The sequence below is a fragment of the Leucoraja erinacea genome, chromosome 5, assembly GCF_028641065.1.
Source record: "Leucoraja erinacea ecotype New England chromosome 5, Leri_hhj_1, whole genome shotgun sequence".
NCBI lineage: Eukaryota > Metazoa > Chordata > Chondrichthyes > Rajiformes > Rajidae > Leucoraja > Leucoraja erinaceus.
This window is the reverse complement of record NC_073381.1, coordinates 99,589,664-99,606,512: the sequence shown is the minus strand read 5'-3', so window position 1 is coordinate 99,606,512 and position 16,849 is coordinate 99,589,664. Positions and strand designations below refer to the sequence as shown.

General features: G+C 47.0%; 1 protein-coding gene across 2 annotated transcripts in view; it reads right to left on the bottom strand.

Moving 5' to 3' along the window:
* Positions 1 to 8,673: 8,673 nt before the first annotated feature.
* supt7l (SPT7 like, STAGA complex subunit gamma) overlaps positions 8,674 to 16,849 on the bottom strand; it is a 34,238-nt gene continuing 26,062 nt past the window's right edge. The window contains exons 4-6 of one of the 2 annotated variants that reach the window (XM_055636358.1): positions 12,044 to 12,284; positions 9,468 to 9,730; positions 8,674 to 9,348 (exon numbers count right to left, since the gene is read on the bottom strand). In XM_055636358.1, the coding sequence (XP_055492333.1) occupies positions 9,343 to 9,348; positions 9,468 to 9,730; positions 12,044 to 12,284 (510 nt within the window). In that variant the 3' untranslated portion in view covers positions 8,674 to 9,342. Of the gene's footprint in view, positions 9,731 to 12,043; positions 12,285 to 16,849 lie in introns of both variants that reach the window. The other variant, XM_055636357.1, reaches the window with a different exon arrangement.

Here is a 16,849-nt window from a genome sequence, read left to right as displayed (position 1 = left end):
CTACAAACCTGTACATCTTTAGAGTGTGGGAGGAAACCAGAGGTCTTGGAACAAACCCATACAGGTCACGGGGAGAACGTACAAACTCTGTACAGACAGCACCCGTAGTCAGGATTGAACTTGGGTCGCAGGAGCTGTGAGGCGGCAACTCTACCCCTGCGCCACCGTGCTGTATGACTCCGTGACTGAATCAAATATCCCTTTCAGCTGAGTGGCCTCCTTCTGGTCTGAGCGGTTGGGAAGAAAGCGATAAATTTAGATATGATAAACCCCACCATGAGTGCAAGAGTCTAATGCCCCTGTCCCACTAAGGAAACCTGAACAGAAACCTCTGGAGACTTTGCGCCCCACCCAAGGTTTCCGTGCGGTTCCCGGAGGTTCCCGGAGGTTTTTGTCAGTCTCCCTACCTGCTTCCACTACCTGCAACCTCCGGCAACCACCTGCAACCTCCGGGAACCGCACGGGAACCTTGGGTGGGGCGCAAAGTCTCCAGAGGTTTCCGTTCAGGTTTCCTAAGTGGGACAGGGGCATAAGACTAGAGGTCTTAGCCTCAGAATTAAAGGATTGTTCTTTTAGGAAGGAGATGAGGAGGAATTTCTTTATAGTCAGTGGGGTGGTGAATCTGTGGAATTCTTTGTCACAGATGGCTGTGGAGGCCAAGTCAGTGGATATAATTAAGGCAGAGAGAGATAGATAGATTCTTGATTAGTACGGGTGTCAGGGGTTACGGAGAGAAGGCAGAATGGGGTTAGGAGGGAGAGATAGATCAGCCATGATTGAATGGCAGAGTAGACTTGATGGGCCAAATGGCCTACTTCTGCTCCCTACACTTACGAACTGATGATAATGTCATGAATATCACCCCTAATGAATCACTTCTGATTTGTTCAATCTTTCTGATGCTAATTTGGACCAAACTCCACTTATTCAGCCAATATGCTTCTGATTATCTCTTTTACTTCTAAAATGCAGACTAATCTGATTCATTACAAACCTTTCACTGTCATTTAATGTCTTTTCATATCTGGATTATTCAACTCAAGCTTACAACTCACTAACAATGAACTCGCGTTCCGTGTAGGAAGGAACTGCAGATGCTGGTTTATGCCGAAGATCAGACACAAAAAGCCGGAGTAACTCAGCGGGTCAGGCAGCATCTCTGGAGAGAAGGAATAGGTGACGTATCGGGTAGAGAGAACCTGGAGAAACCCCATGCAGGTCACGGGGAGAACGTACAAACGCCATACAGACAGCTCTCGCAGTCAGGATCGAACTCAGGTCTCTGGCGCTGTAAGGCAGCAACTCTACCGCTGCACGGCCGTGCCAAAAGTACGGAGAGGGGGGATATGGAGGAGGGAAATAGGTGTGAGTCCAGGTAGGGCACAGGGAAGGAAAGGAGGGGAAAGGGAGAGGAGTGTGTGGGGAGAAAAGGGAAGGGCATGTTGCTTCCCCTTCATCTTGATTAAGGTCACCAGCTTCTGGCAATATAAACCCAGTTAATGGGTGGTAATGGCCAGAGTTGGTGGAGATCTTGAGATGTAGTTGCCTGTTGATGAAAACCTGACAGACATTAATGGTTTCACTGCAAAATGCTTCAGGAGGCAATGAGGAAAAATGATTTTCTATTGCAAAAAATGTCTGTGTTTTCTCCTCCATTCACCGCAAACTGACTTTTTGGTTTAGTTTAGTTCTACAGCGCGGAAAGAGGCCCTTCGGCCCACCGAGTCTGCACCAGCCCCCGCACATTAACACAATTCTACACACCCACACTAGGGACAATTTACTTTTATACCAAGCCATTTAACCTACAAACCTGCACGTCGTTGGAGTGTGGGAGGAAACCGAAGATCCCGGAGAAAATCCACACAGGTCACGGGGAGAACGTACAAACTCTGCACAGACAGCGCATGTAGTCAGACCAAGGAACTGATTGTGGACTTTGGTAGAGGAAGGATGAGGACCCACAATCCCGTTCACATCAATGGGACGATGGTGGAGAGGGTCAAATACTTCAAATTCCTGGGCGTGCATATTTCCGAAGATCTTTCCTGGACCCAGCACACTGATGCAATTATAAAGAAAGCACATCAACGCCTCTACTTCCTGAGAAGATTACGGAGATTCGGCATGTCAAAGATGATTCCCTTGAACTTCTACAGGTGCGCAGTAGAGAGCATACTGACTGGTTGCATCGTGTCTTGGCTCGGCAACTTGAACGTCCAGGAGCGGAAAAGACAGCAAAAAGTTGTGACCCCTGCCCAGTCCATCACTGGCTTTGACCTCCCCATCGTCGAAGGCATCTATCGTAGTCACTGCCTGAAAAAAGCAGCCAACATCATCAAAGACCTACACCATCCAGGCCACACACTCATTTCACCACTGCCATCAGGAAGACGGTACAGGAGCCTGAAAACTGTAACGTCCAGGTTCAGGAACAGCTTCTTCCCTGCAGCCATCAGGCTATTAAACACGACATTTAATATATGCTGAGCTCTGAACTGCAAAAGACTATATTATTATTGCCCTAATATTTGTTATTTGTTAAACTTTTTGTTTCTCTTCCCCCGTTATGTACTATGTTTACATATTCACATATTCTGTTGTGCTGCAGCAAGTAAGAATTTAATTGTCCCATCCGGGACATATGACAATAAAACACTCTTGACTCTTAACTCTTGAACCAGTTGGTCTCTGGCGCTGCAAGCGCTGTAAGGGAGTAACTCTACCGCTGCGCCATCGTGCTGCCCCATGACCTACTGGGGGATTCACCAAAAACCATACCATTCAGCCCCAAATTAAGCAGATGGATAATAACCAGACAGAAAATTATTAATACTCGAAATATTGAGGCGCGATAAATAACCAACTGTCCGGATAATATATAATTTTAACATTTTCCTTATGCCCATGTAAATATTGAAGAAAATCCATCACAATTATGGCCTCCTGCTAATAATTTAGTGATTTTCTATCACATTAAATAATCAGGATTATCCATTATTTGAATTTTGCAACATATATAAATGCGACTAAATGGAAATTTGGTGCTTTCAAAAATTGATTCACCACATTATTTAAGTTGTGACTTCAAAGAGTCAAGTGTAATTACTCTTCAGAACCCAATGGACCTGCTTAAAATAGGCATTTTTAAACTGCAAGCAGATCGCTGGATGCGCTAAATGTAAGATTATCTCTTTAATAAGCATATTACATGACTGCAAATATTGATTTCTCCTTGGTTTGTTAATCAGATTAGATCAATGGTTCCATTTTTTAAGGGGCTGCTCTTTTAATTTTCTTCGATGATTCATCTCATTGTCGCTATTCTAGTTGCAACTAGGATGTTACGAAATCATGAGCAAAACACAAAGTGCTGGGGTGTCACAGTGGGTCAGGCAGCATCTCCGGACAACACAATTGAATTGAATTGAATACCTTTATTGTCATTCAGACCTTACGGTCTGAACGAAATTTTGTGCCTGCAGTCATACATACAATAATACAATAATAAACAACACTAAACACAAATTAACATCCACCTCAGTGTATCCTCCAAGCACCTCCTCACTGTGGTGGAGGCAAAAATCTTAGGGCTGCAGTCTCTTCCCTCCTCTTCTCCCTCTGCGCTGAGGCAATACCCCACCGGGCGATGGCACAAACATCCCGCGGCTCACTGAACCCCGCGAACGGGCCGGCTCAAACACCGCGGCCCGGTGCGGTCGAAGCTGCCGCCCTCCAGTCCAGTGGACCCAGCCGCTGGCCCGCGGCTGAACCCCGGACTCAGGTCACCGCCGCCAGAACGCCGTCCCAGCCACCGGAGCACCGTTCCAGCCCCGAGCCGGATCGCCCTCACGTGAGTGCCATTCCTCCCTCGAGCTGGGCCGCTCCGACGGGAGTGCCGTTCCACCCTACGAGCTGGGCCGCTCCGACGGGAGCGCCACAGCCCCTCACGGGAGAATCTCAGCCCCTCGTCAGGCCACCATCACGGGAGCGCCACAGCCCCTCACGGGAACGCCGTTCCAGCCCCGAGCTGGGCCGCCCTCATGGGAGCGAGCCCAGGGCGAGTCCTGACTTGCTGCCTCCGGAGTCTCGAGGTCGCGAGCTCCCCCATTAGGCCTCAGCGCAGATGGAGGCAGAGAAGGGGGATACGACAAAAAAGTCGCATTCCCCCGAAGCGAGAGACAGCAAGCCCCGTTTCACCCCCCCCCCCCCACTTAAACATAACCTAAAAACCAAAAACTTAACTAGACCAAGCGAAAAAAAAACAACACAAAAAAGTCAAGACAAACGGACTGCAGGCGAGCCGCAGCCGTTCACCAGCGCCGCCACTTCCGGTTCCAATTAATGTACAAACCCGCTTCCAAATAGGTGATGTTTGCGGTTGGGATCCTTCTTCAGACTGATTGTAGTGGAGAGGAGAAAGGTGGGGGAAAAGAGAGGCAGGGGCAGGACAAAACCTGGCGAGTGATAGGTGGATACAGGTGAGTGGGGTTGACTTGCAGATGAGTGGATCAAAGACGAGAGGGAAAGGAGACATTATAGGGTTTTTTTTAAAGAAGACTTGACAGATTCTTGTTTAAGAAGGAACTGCAGATGCTGGAAAATCGAAGGTAGACAAAAGTGCTGGAGAAACTCAGCGGCATCTATGGAGTGAAGGAAATAGGCAATGTTTCGGGCCGAAACCCTTCTTCAGACTTTTCTTGATTAGTAAGGGCGTCAAAGGTTACGGGGAGAAGGCAGGAAAATTGTAGGTTCACCAGGTTAATTGCCGTGACTGACATATGATGAAAGAGTGGGTCGACTGGGCTTGTATCCACTGGAATTTAGGATGAGAGGGGATCTTATAGAAACATACAAAATTCTTAAGGGATTGGACAAGCTAGATGCAGGAAAAATGTTCCCCATGTTGGGGGAATCCAGAACCAAGGGTCACAGTTTAAGAATAAAGGGTAGGCCATTTAGGACAGAGATGAGGAAAAAAAAAAATCACCCAGTTGTGAATCTGTGGAATTCTCTGCCACAGCTGACAGTGGAGGCCAATTCACAAGATGTTTTCAAGAGGGTTAGATTTAGGTCTTAGGGCTAAAGGAATCAAGGGATATGGGGAAAAAATCAGGAACTGATTTTATATGATCAGCCATGATCATTTGAATGGCAGTGGTCTCAAAGGGCCAAATGGCCTACTCCTGCACCTATTTGTCTATGTTTCCAATGGGATTGAGGGGACAAATCAGCAATGCTGGAATGGCGGAGTAAACTTGATGTGCCCAGTGGCCTGAATCTGCTCCTATGACCTATAAACTCCGGTTTCCTCCCACATTCCAAAGACATGCGGGTTTGTACATTAATTGGCTTCTGTAAGTTCTCCCTAGTGTGTGCAGGACAGAACTCGTGCACAGGTGATCGATGGCCCGCGCAGACTCGCTGGGCTGAAAAGCGTTTCCCCACTGTATCTCTAAACTAAATGAGGAAGAAAAAGGGAACTACACTGTTTATCTGGAAGAAGGGTCTCAACCCAAAACGTTGCCTATTTCCTTCGCTCCATAGATGCTGCCTCACCCGCTGGGTTTCTCCAGCATTTTTGTCTACCTTAGTTTATCACAGGTTTTTTTTATTACCCAAAGCCTTAATTAAGAGTATTTTATTGTCATATGAAACTGAAGAATGCAATTCTTACTTGAAATTCATAATCATCCCTGCTTGGTAACTGTGAAGTGTTCTGTCTTTCCACAGTCATAGAACTGCATGGCATGTCAACTCCGGTAATCGGCGAGACCAAGCTCAGGCTCGGCAATTGTTTTGCTGAACACCTCCGCTCAGTCCGCCTTAACCGACCTGATCTCCCGGTTGCTGAGCACTTTAACTCCCCCTCCCATTCCCACACTGACCTTTCTGTCCTGGGCCTCCTCCACTGTCAGAGTGCGGCCCAGCGCAAATTGGAGGAACAGCACCTCATATTTCACTTGGGCAGCTTAAACCCCAGCGGTATGAACATTGACTTCTCTAACTTCAAATAGCCCTTGCTTTCCCTCTCTCCATCCCCTCCCCCTTCCCAGTTCTCCCACTAGTCTTACTGTCTCCGACTACATTCTATCTCTGCCCCACACACTCCCCTGAAATCAGTCTGAAGAAGGGAATCAACCCGAAACGTCGCCCATTCCTTCTCTCCAGAGATGCTGCCTGTCCCGCTGAGTTACTCCAGCCATTTGTGTCTATCTTCCATCTAAACTCTACCGTATATCTGTCCAAATGTCTTTTAAAATTGTATCCACCTTTGGAGCTTCCATTTCCAGCTCATATAGAAAAAGATTGCAAGCTGCTCTGGTAATTATAATGGGCAGCACAGTGGTGCAGCTGTAGAGGTACTGCCTTACAGCGGCAGAGACCTGGGGTCGATCCTGCCTACGCGTTCCGTCAGTACCTAGTTTGTACCTTCTCCCCATGACCTGCGTGAGTTTATTTCTGGGATCTTCGGTTTCCTCCCACACTCCAAAGGCGTTCAGGTTTGTAGATTAATTGGCTTTGTATAATTGTAAATCGTTCCTAGTGTGTGCAGGATAGTGTTAATGTGTGGGAATCGCTGGTCAACGTGGACTCGGTGGGCCAAAGGGCCTGTTTCTGCGGTGTATCTCTAAACTAAACTAATCTGAACTATATGGACTTCAGGTCAGGACTCTTTTACTGACTGATCCATGTCCTCCAGAGATGCTGCCTGACCCACTGAGTTACTCCAGCACTTTGTGTATTTTTTTGTAAACCCGCATTTGCAGTTCCTCGTGTCTACATTTAATGATGAAGTTATAAATATTGCGTAGTCGCCTAATCAAGATTGTTAGCTTAAGGTGACCGCTGGTCAGCGTGGACCAAAGGGCCTGTTTCCACGCTGTATCTCTCAAGTCTTAAGGATAGGCGATGTTTTGGATCGGGACCCTCCATCAGACTTCAAATATTGTATATCCATGTTCTCCAGAGATGCTGCTTTGACCTGTTGAGTTACTCCAGCATATTGTATTCTACACTATTTCTTGCTGCTTCAAGACTTGCATGAGGATCAGTAGTGCTTCACTTTGTAAATGATGAGCCGGCAGGAGCAGTCGAGATGGGAGTTCAAGTAAGGATAAATGACAAGCAAGAATAAACGAAACAAAAAAAATGCTTTCAATTATTGATCAAATCGTTCTTTAATACCATTAACAGCATCCACAATTGCACTTACATAAAACATACCTTGTCTGTACCTAGTCAGCAAAGAACAGCCACCTCTTTCAGATCCAGTTTAACCCTGCCCCTCAGAAAGCCCACAGCAAACGCAAGCATCAATGCTGGTGAATACAGATGAAGGATGATAGCACATGGCCAGACCCTGCAAAGCCACTGCTGCCATTCGAATGCCTTCACTCCTCAGCTGTCTTAGTCAATCGTTACCTGCTATCTTTATTTGCTTGCCACCCAAATGTCTTGCGTTGAGAGGTGTGTGGGGGAGGTGGGAAAGAATCACTGGTCCCCTTTCAACTACATCCCTTCCTCCAGCTTCACATTTCACTCCTCGTCTCTCCTCATCTCACAGTCTACTGCCCTTTTGTCTCTGACCTTTGTCCACCAGTCGGCCAAGCAAACCCCACCCCCATCCCCACCCTGCTTTCAACCCAGTGGTATAAATATTGATTTCCCCATCTTCAAGTAACACTTGCATCCCCTCTCTCTCCGTCCCTCCCCCACCGAGTCGTCATACTACCTTCATTGTCGTCCTGCTGAGTTCCACTGTATCACTCTTTATCACCTTCCCCACAGCCAACAATGGAGCATTGTGGGCTCCACCTTTCCTTGATCATCATTGCTTTTTGCATATCTTTCATTCATTTGTTCTATGTACCGTCTATATCTGACCTCTCTCTCTCTCTCTCTCCCCTGACTCTGTCTGATGAACGGTCTTGACCTAAAACATCACCTATTCCTTTTCTCCAGAGATGCTGCCTGACCCGCTGTCACACCAGCTTTGTGTCCCCCCCCCCCGGAATCCACCTATCATTCACCAGGCTTTGCCCTGTTCCACCTCTCTTCCAGCTTTCTCCCCTCAACTGCAATCAAGAAGGGTCCCAACCTGAAACATTGCCTATTCATGTTCTCCAGAGATGCTGCCTGAACCGCTGAGTCACTCCAGTATTTTGTGTCTTTTTTCTTTGTAAACCAGCACCTGCAGTTCCTGGTGTTTACATTTAATGTGATGAAGTTACAAACATGGTGTAGTCGCTTAATCAAGAATTCAATCTTAAGTATAATGTTCACAAAATGGTTGCAAGCAGTACTCTAAAAGAACAAATTTGAAACGATTGAATTTATTCTGATAGAATAAAAGGCAGCGCTAAACTATTCCTTTTTGACCGAGACAAAAGGAACTGCAGATGCTAGAATCCTGCGTAAAGCACAACGTGCTGGAGTAACTCAGCGGGTCAACCAGCATTTCTGCACAACATGGATATGCAATGTTTTGGGTCAGGACCCTTCAGACTTCAAATGTAACCTCCCCGTGTTCTCAAGAGATGCTCTCTGACCCGTTGAGTTACTCCAGCCCCTGGTGTCTGGCGCTATTTATTTTTTCTACCAGACTTGCCTGAGGAACTTTAAAAAAAGAGACCTTTGCCAGCTAAGCTGCCCCCAGGAAATAGCGCTTCACTGTGTAAATGATGAGCAGGCAGGAACAGTGGGCTGGAGTTCAAATAAGGATGAATGATAAGCAAGAAGAATGAAGAACGGTACTAATGTTCAGTGCAGGTGTCAGCAGTTTGACATTTCAGATACAGACTGTTCCGTGAAACCTTGAAGCATGGACAAATGAAGACAGGCTAATGAGCGTTCTGCGTAATTGCAACATCATTATTTTGTTTAAAAATCATAGCCTAAACCCAGACCCCATTCAAAAGCCACACGGGTTTTTGATCTGGCTCCTGATTTAAGCGCTCTGAGCTTTGTGATAATTGTCAGCCTACCGTAGTGTCCACGGTGAAAGAAAGCCACAAATCGCTGCTCAAGCATTTCACTATAGGGCCAATGATCATTTATGAAGCAGTCGGCCTGAAGAAAATTATAAATTGTAGGCAGCGGATGTGTCCGACCGTCGATGCCAGGGAACACCAGCTCTGAACGTTGGTCTCACCCGAGAGGCTCGTCTCCTTCTCAGAGAAGGCGTTTCCACAATCCGTTTCCACATTCTCCCTCCTGTGTGTCTTTGTCTTCCTCGGCAAGTTCAATAAACTCAAAGGAACCACCAGCTGGTGAAGCAGTGCCTTGATTCTTGCTTTGATTCTTGTTAGAATCCATCGGCAAACGGCAAGTGGTGACATCTCAATTCTGATGAGAGAATGTGTCGTATTAACATTATTAAAGAGAGGGGGAGAAAAAAAAAAAAAAAGAACAAAGCAGTAAGGACTATAAAAATGGAGCACGGGGTGGTTGGTTAGTATTCACACCTTCCTTTGCCTTTTCTTCGGTCGCTGATTAAAGACGGGGGAAGAGGCCATGAGGCTGTCGGGCGAGTGGGAGATGTAGCTGCCGTCTGAGCCGGTGGTGTTGGGGGTCTGCGGGATGCCAGAGTCACTCATGGCCGACATCGGCTCCTCGAACACGTCGTTGCCCAAAACGCCGTGGGGGGGGCCGCTGCCTTCCTCGCTCTCCTGGGGCTCCATCTTAACTTGGGTCAGGTTCCACAGAGGAGAGCTGCTGACCTCGGGGCCTGGGGGGAAAGAAGGAGCAAAGCCGCCATCAAAACAGTCTCCAGCCATGTGGAAATCACAATCGTGTGGCGTTTGGTTCACCCCCTTCCCCCCCCAGCTTACAATGTGCCTGGACCTCTGTCTTTGTTTTTCATTGACAAGGGCCACGTTTTCTACAGTCCCTTTGAATTGGGTTCATTAGAAACATTATTATAATGTTATGTCACATCTGCAATAGTAGATAAAAAATCCATTCTAGAGTAGAGGGTGGCACAGTGGTAGAGTTGTGGCATCACTGCGCTAGAGACCCAGGTTCAATCCTGACTACGGGCGCTGTCTTAATGAAGTTTGTACGTTCTCCCCGTGACAGCGAGGGTTTTCTCCGGGTGCTCAGGTTTTCTCCCCACTTTCAAAATGTTTATAGGTTCAATGGCTTTGGTAAAATTGTAATTTGTCCCTCGTGTGTAGGATAGTGCTAGTGTGCGGAGTGATCTCTGGTCAGCGTGGACTCGGTGGGCCGAAGGGCCTGTTTCCACGCTGCATCTCTAAAGTAGTGCAGCGCAGAGACAGGCCCTTTTAGAATATAAAAGCAGAAATTTAATGTTGTTGAGGCTTTATAAGACTGAGGTCAGACCAGATTTGGGGTAGTGTCAGCAGTTTTGGGCACCATAAGGATGTGCTGGCTCTGGAGAGGATCCAGAGGGGATTTACGAGAATGATCTCAGGAATGAGTAGGTTAGCATATGATGAGCGTTTGACGGCACTGGGCCTGTACTCGCTGGAGTTTAGAAGGATGAGGGGGAATCGTATAATGAAACAGAGTGGATGCAGAGAGGATGTTTCCACTTGTGAGAAAGTTTAGGACCAGAGGGCACAGCCTCAGAATAAAAGGATATACCTTTAGAATGTAGATGAGCAGGAACTTCTTTAGTCAGAGAGAGAGTGGTGAATCTGTGAAGTTTGTTGTAACAGACGGTTTTGGAGGCTACGTCTTTGGGTATTTTTAAAGCGGAGATAGACATGGTCTTGATCAGTAAGGGTGTCAAAGGTTATGGGAGAAGGCAGGAAATAGGGTTGCGTTGGAAAGACAGATCGGCCATGGTTGGATGGCAGAGAAGACTAGATGGGCCGGATAGCCTAATTCTGCTCCTATGGCTTATGAATTTATAATCCTTCAACCAACTAAAATTAAAACTGCTATACAAGAGGCCCTGTTCCATGTTCACAAATTGAACTGCCACATTTTTCGACAAAGTAATTAAATGCCGGCTAAATTTCACGCTGAACACCATACTGTTATCCTCACTGGGTTGCAAACAATATAGACAATAGACAATAGGTGCAGGAGTAGACCATCCGGCCCTTCAAGCCAGCACCACCATTCAATGTGATCATGGCTGATCATCCTCAATCAGTACCCCGTTCCTGCCTTCTCCCCATATACCCTGACTCTGCTCTTTTTAAGAGCCCTATCTCACTCTCTCTTGAAAGCATCCAGAGAAACGGCCTCCACTGCCCTCTGAGGCAGAGAATTCCACAGACTCATAACTCTCTGTGTTCCACAGACTCATCTCCGTTCTAAATGGCTTACCCCTTATTCTTAAATGGTGGCCCCTGGTTCTGGACTCCCCCAACATTGGGAACATGTTTCCTGCCTCTAGCGTGTCCAAACCCTTAACAATCTTATATGTTTCAATGAGATCTCCTCTCATCCTTCGCAACTCCAGAGTGTGCAAGCCCAGCTGCTCCAATATCCTTTAAGGGAGGGGGAGAGATGTGCTTGCCCAGAGGACAAGTAGTTAAATACTACTGGCTGGATTTGGCAGCAACATGTTTTGTGAAAGCAGCAGCATGTTTTGAACGGGGAAGTCATTGGCACCCTTGGCTTCAGACAAACAGCTCTCTCTCCTTCCACAGGATGGTTTCTCTGCTGCTTTGTACTCTTCTTCTCCCCCCTCATGTCTGGCAGAAGGTACAGAAGCTTGAAAGCACACACCACCAGACTCAGGAACAGCTTCTTCCCCTCTGTTATTAGGCTTCTGAACGGTCCTTCCATGAGCTAGGGTACAGTCCGATTCACCTCTACCCCATTGTGGACATTGGACTTTGTCTGTGGAACTGGTGCGCTACAATGCTGAGAACTATATTCTGCACTCTGTATCTTCCCCTTTGCTAAGGAAATTCCTCCTCATTTCCTTCCACAAAGAATGTCCTTGAATTCTGAGGCTATGATCTCTGGACCTAGACACTCCCACGGGTGGAAACAACCTCTCCACATCCACTCCATCCAAACTTGAGCAGAGAGAAATGTTGATGGTGCAATGTGCCTTCACCTGATGTCTGAGGAGACGCATCAACCTCGAGTGTGGCGGCATAGCGTTCATGAGCCTGTGCCAGAACTCCAAGCTGCAAGGCCTGCTCGCCTGTGGGAAGATCAGCTTCGTTCTCTTCGTTGACGGGGAAAGCAATGTCGCTCAGCGGTTCCTCCTTTATCTTCAATGGTTTGGTGTCCTCGGCAGAGGCTTTCTCCGGACTGACCAGTTTCTCATACTCTTCAGCCAGTTGCTTGCTCACCTGTCGGCATGATGTACAGAGTATGTGTGAAACTAGAAAGGGTCAAGATAGAATCAAAGAATTATCCCACCCACTTTGGGCAGTCACAGTGGCGCAGCGGCATAGTTGCTGCCTTACAGCGAATGCAGAGCCAGAGGCCCGGGTTCCATCCCGCTTACGGGTGCTGTCTGTACGGAGTTTGTACGTTCTCCCCATGAGTTTTTTCCAAGATCTTCGGTTTCCTCCCACACTCCAAAGACGTACAGGTTTGTAGGTTAATTAGCTTGGTGTAAATGTAAAAATTGTCCCTGCTGGGTGTAGGATAGTGTTAATGTGCGGGGATCGCTGGTCGACGCGTACCCTGGTGGGCCCAAGGGCCTGTTTCCGTACTGTATCCCCAAACAGGCACCCTTAGAGTCACAGTCTCCAAAGACATGCAGGTTTGTAGGTTAATTGGCCTCTTGTAAAATGACGTATTGTCACTAATGTGTACGATAGTGTTAATGTTCGGGGATCCCTGGTCGGCACGTACTCATGGGCCTGGTCCACGCTGTCTCTCTAAACTAAAGTAAATTAAACTAATCTAAACTAAAGGATGTTTGCTCATTTCGCCAAGCATCCTACAGAGAAATAACATGATTAATTAACGGTAATCTTTAACTCAAACGTAGAATAACGTACGAAATAGAATTGGACAACATAACACCCCACAATTATACTTTACCATCAATAAGACCACGCCAACCTATACTATTTTAACATCCAATGCATGATGTTAACATGATGAGTGTTTGACGGTACTGGACAGTTTGTACTCGCTGGAGTTCTGAAGGATGAGGGGGCTCCTCATTGAAACTGCCGAACACTGAAAGGCCTGGATAGGGTGGACGTGGAGAGGACATTTACCAGTGAGAGTCCATGCAAAGCCTCAGGAAAAAAAGGGCATTCCTTTAGGAATGAGGAGGAGGAATTTCTTTAGTCAGCGGGTGGCGAATCTGAGGAATTCACTGCCACCGACGGCAGTGGAGGCCGTGTCACTGGTTATTTTTAAAGCGGAGATTGGCAGATTCTTGATTAGTGAAGGTGTCCAGTTATGGGGAGAAGGCGGGAGAATGGGGTAGAGAGGGAAAGATAGATCAGCCATGATTGAATGTCAGAGTAACTCAATGGTCTGAATTAGCCTAATTCTGCTCCTATGATATGAACATAAGCCTCAAAACCGGCTTGTGTTAAAGTGACCTTTGCCTTTCATACCTAAATTAACTTGCAACTAAGCAAACTGAACTCCAAAGATAAAACCAAATTACTGGAATAAACACAAAATGCTGCAGTAACCCAGTGGGACAGGCAGCATCTCTGGATAGAAGGAATGGGCGATTTCGTGTCGAGACCCTTCTTCAGGCAGTCAACGAAAAGGGAGACACAGAGATATGGAAGGTTAAGGTGTAAAAACGAGACATCAAAGGGGTTGATGGCCAAGTTAAATGTAGATCATTGTTAGTTGGGGGAAGTGACAACAAAGCATACAAAGATAAAATTCAATCAGGAAGACAGTCAGACTGGATGGAGAACTAGGAATGGCGAGAGATGGAGAGAGAGGGAAACCAAAGGTTACGAAGTTAGAAAAGTCAATATTCATACCTTCAACTCCCCCTCCCATTTCCACACCGACCTTTCTGTCCTGGGCCTCCTCCATTGCCACAGTGAGGCCCAGCGCAAATTGGAGGAACAGCACCTCATATTTTGCTTGGGTAGTTTACACCCCAACGGTATGAACATTGACTTCTCTAACTTCAGGTAGCCCTTGCTTTCCCTCTCTCTCCATCCCCTACCCAGTTCTCCCACCAGACCTACTGTCTTCGCCTACATTCTATCTTTGTCTCACCCTCTCCCCTGACATCAATCTGAAAGAAGGGTCTCGACCCGAAAGATCACCCATTCCTTCTCTCCAGAGATGCTGCCTCACCCGCTGAGTTATTCCAGCATTTTGTATCTACCTTCAATATTCATACCGCTGGGCTGTAAGCTAAGCGAAAATATGAGGGGCTGTTCCTTCAATTTGTGTTGGCATCCTAACTGAGAAGCCCCTTATTCCACCACTATCGGTATCACCATCCCTTGATGTCTTCTTTATCGAAGCCTTTCAGAATCTCATTAAATACCATTCAATGGGGATCACCTCTCAGTCCTCGAGACTTTGCCAAATATAATTCCCATCTTCCTCAATCTCTCCTTATGGATCACACATCTTTATGGAAAGCGTTGTCACGGTACTGGCTCATTAACGTTGGTTTGCCGCACTGGTGGGTGGGTCTGGGGGATTCGAGATGCTTGGATGTACCCACCTAGAGCATGTGGGATAGTGCTAGTGTACGGGTGATCGTTGGTCGGCGTGGACTCAGTGGGCTGAAGGGCCCGATTCCGTGTTGTATCTCTAAAGTCTAAAGTTAAGTATAGACACCTCTATAAGATCACCGGTGTGTCTCCGACACTCCCAGGGCAGGGTCCTGGACCCAAAACGTCACCTAGCCATGTCCTCCAGAGATGGTGCCTGACTCGATGAGTTACTTCAGCACTTTGTGTTCTCTGCATAATGTCCAAGACTACCCTACCTTTACCACCTCGGCCACTCTTTCTTCTCAACGCTTCCATCGGGCAGAAGATACAGAAGCTTGAAAGTGCACTTCACCAGACCCGGGAACAGCTTCATGTCCTCTGTTATCAGGTTTCTGGAATGGTCCTTCCATAAGCTAGGGTGTTGTCCGATTCACCTCTACCTCATTGCGGACATTGGACTCTGGCCCCCTGGAACTGGTGCGCTACAATGTTGAGAACTACACTCTGCACTCTGTATCTTCCCCTTTGCTCTACCTGTTGTACTTGAGTTCTGACTTGATAGCATTATCTGATCTGTTTGGATAACATGCAGAACAAAGTTTTGCACTGTACTTTTGCACACGTGACAATAATAAACATAAACAAGGATCACCCTCACCAAAAGAACCATCTTAATTAAGTTTTGAAAAGTGAAAGGGACATTTCCTTTGTTGGGAGAGGTGTCAAGGGATAAATGGGAAGCTATGATAAAGATCAGAAATCCAGTTGTAAAGCAGAATGGGAGTAGCTGAAAAACCTCCTGCTGGTCTAACAAGTCTCCATTCTAGTTTAATAACAAATTGATTGATTAAAAGATACAGTTTGGAAGTAGGATTTTCAGCCCATCTAGTCCACGACTGTATTAATGTATTGTATTATCTGGGGGAGTACTGATGGAATGACACACTGTGGGTAGTACTGATGGAATGACACACTGGGTAGTACTGATGGAATGAGGCACTGTGGGTAGTACTGATGGAATGACACACTGTGAGAAGTGCGGATGGAATGACACACTGTGGGTAGTACTGATGGAATAACACAACGTGAGGCTGTACTAATGGAGTGACACACTGTGGGCCTCGTACTGAGGCAGGGGTTGACTTGCACCTCCTCTAACCTCGTCTACTGAATCTGCTGTTCCAGGTGTGGACTCCTATATATTGGCGAGACCAAGCGCAGGCTCGGCGATCGATTCGCTGAACACCTCCTCTCAGACCGACTATTCCGACCTGATCTGCCGGTTGCTAAACACTTTAACCCCCCCTCCCATTCTCACACTGACCTTTCTGTCCTGGGCCTCCTCCATTGTCAGAGTGAGGCCCAGCACAAATTGGAGGAACAGCACCTCATATTTCGCTTGGGCAGCTTACACCCCAGCGTCATGAACATTGACTTCCCTAATTTCAAGTAACCCTTGCTTTCCCTGTCTCTCCATCCCTCCCCATTCCCAGTTCCCCGACCAGTCTTACTGTCTCCGGCTACATTTGATCTGTTTCCTTTGTTACCTTCTCCCAGCTAACAATGATCTATTCTACAGAGTCCTTCACCCGCATTCCGGGGTCAAGGAAAGAGCGTTCACGTTGCGGCCCAGTTTCCACCAATCTTTCCACCACCACGCACAAAACACCATTGTGCAGATGCCGAGAAGTGTGTACAGCTCTGGCTGAACAACTTCTAATCTTGTGTGTGAACTCGATAGGAAGAAGAACCGCATTCCAATTGTCCTTTTTTCACACGTCCCACTTCCTTAACTATGCATCTTCCTGATATCAGTCTGAAGAAAGGTGTCCACCCAAAACATCACCAATTCCTTCTCTTCAGAGATGCTGCCTGTCCCACTGAGTTACTACAGCATTTTGTGTCTATCTTCGGTGTCAACCAGCATCTGTAGTTCCTTCCCACACTATGTAGTACTGGTGAAGTAACACATTGTGGGGTGGTAATGACTATTGTGTGGTTATTCTACCGCAGTGACATACTGATCGTGGAATTCTCTGCCACAGGAGGTAGTGGAGGCCTATTCACTGAATGTTTTCAGGAGAGAGTTAGATTTAGCTCTTAGGGCTAATGGAATCAAGGGATATGGGGAGAAAGCAGGAACGGGGTACTGATTTTGGACAATCAGCCATGATCATATTGAATGGTGGTGCTGGCTCGAAAGGCTGAATGGCCTACTTCTGCACCACTTCTAGGACACATGGCATCCT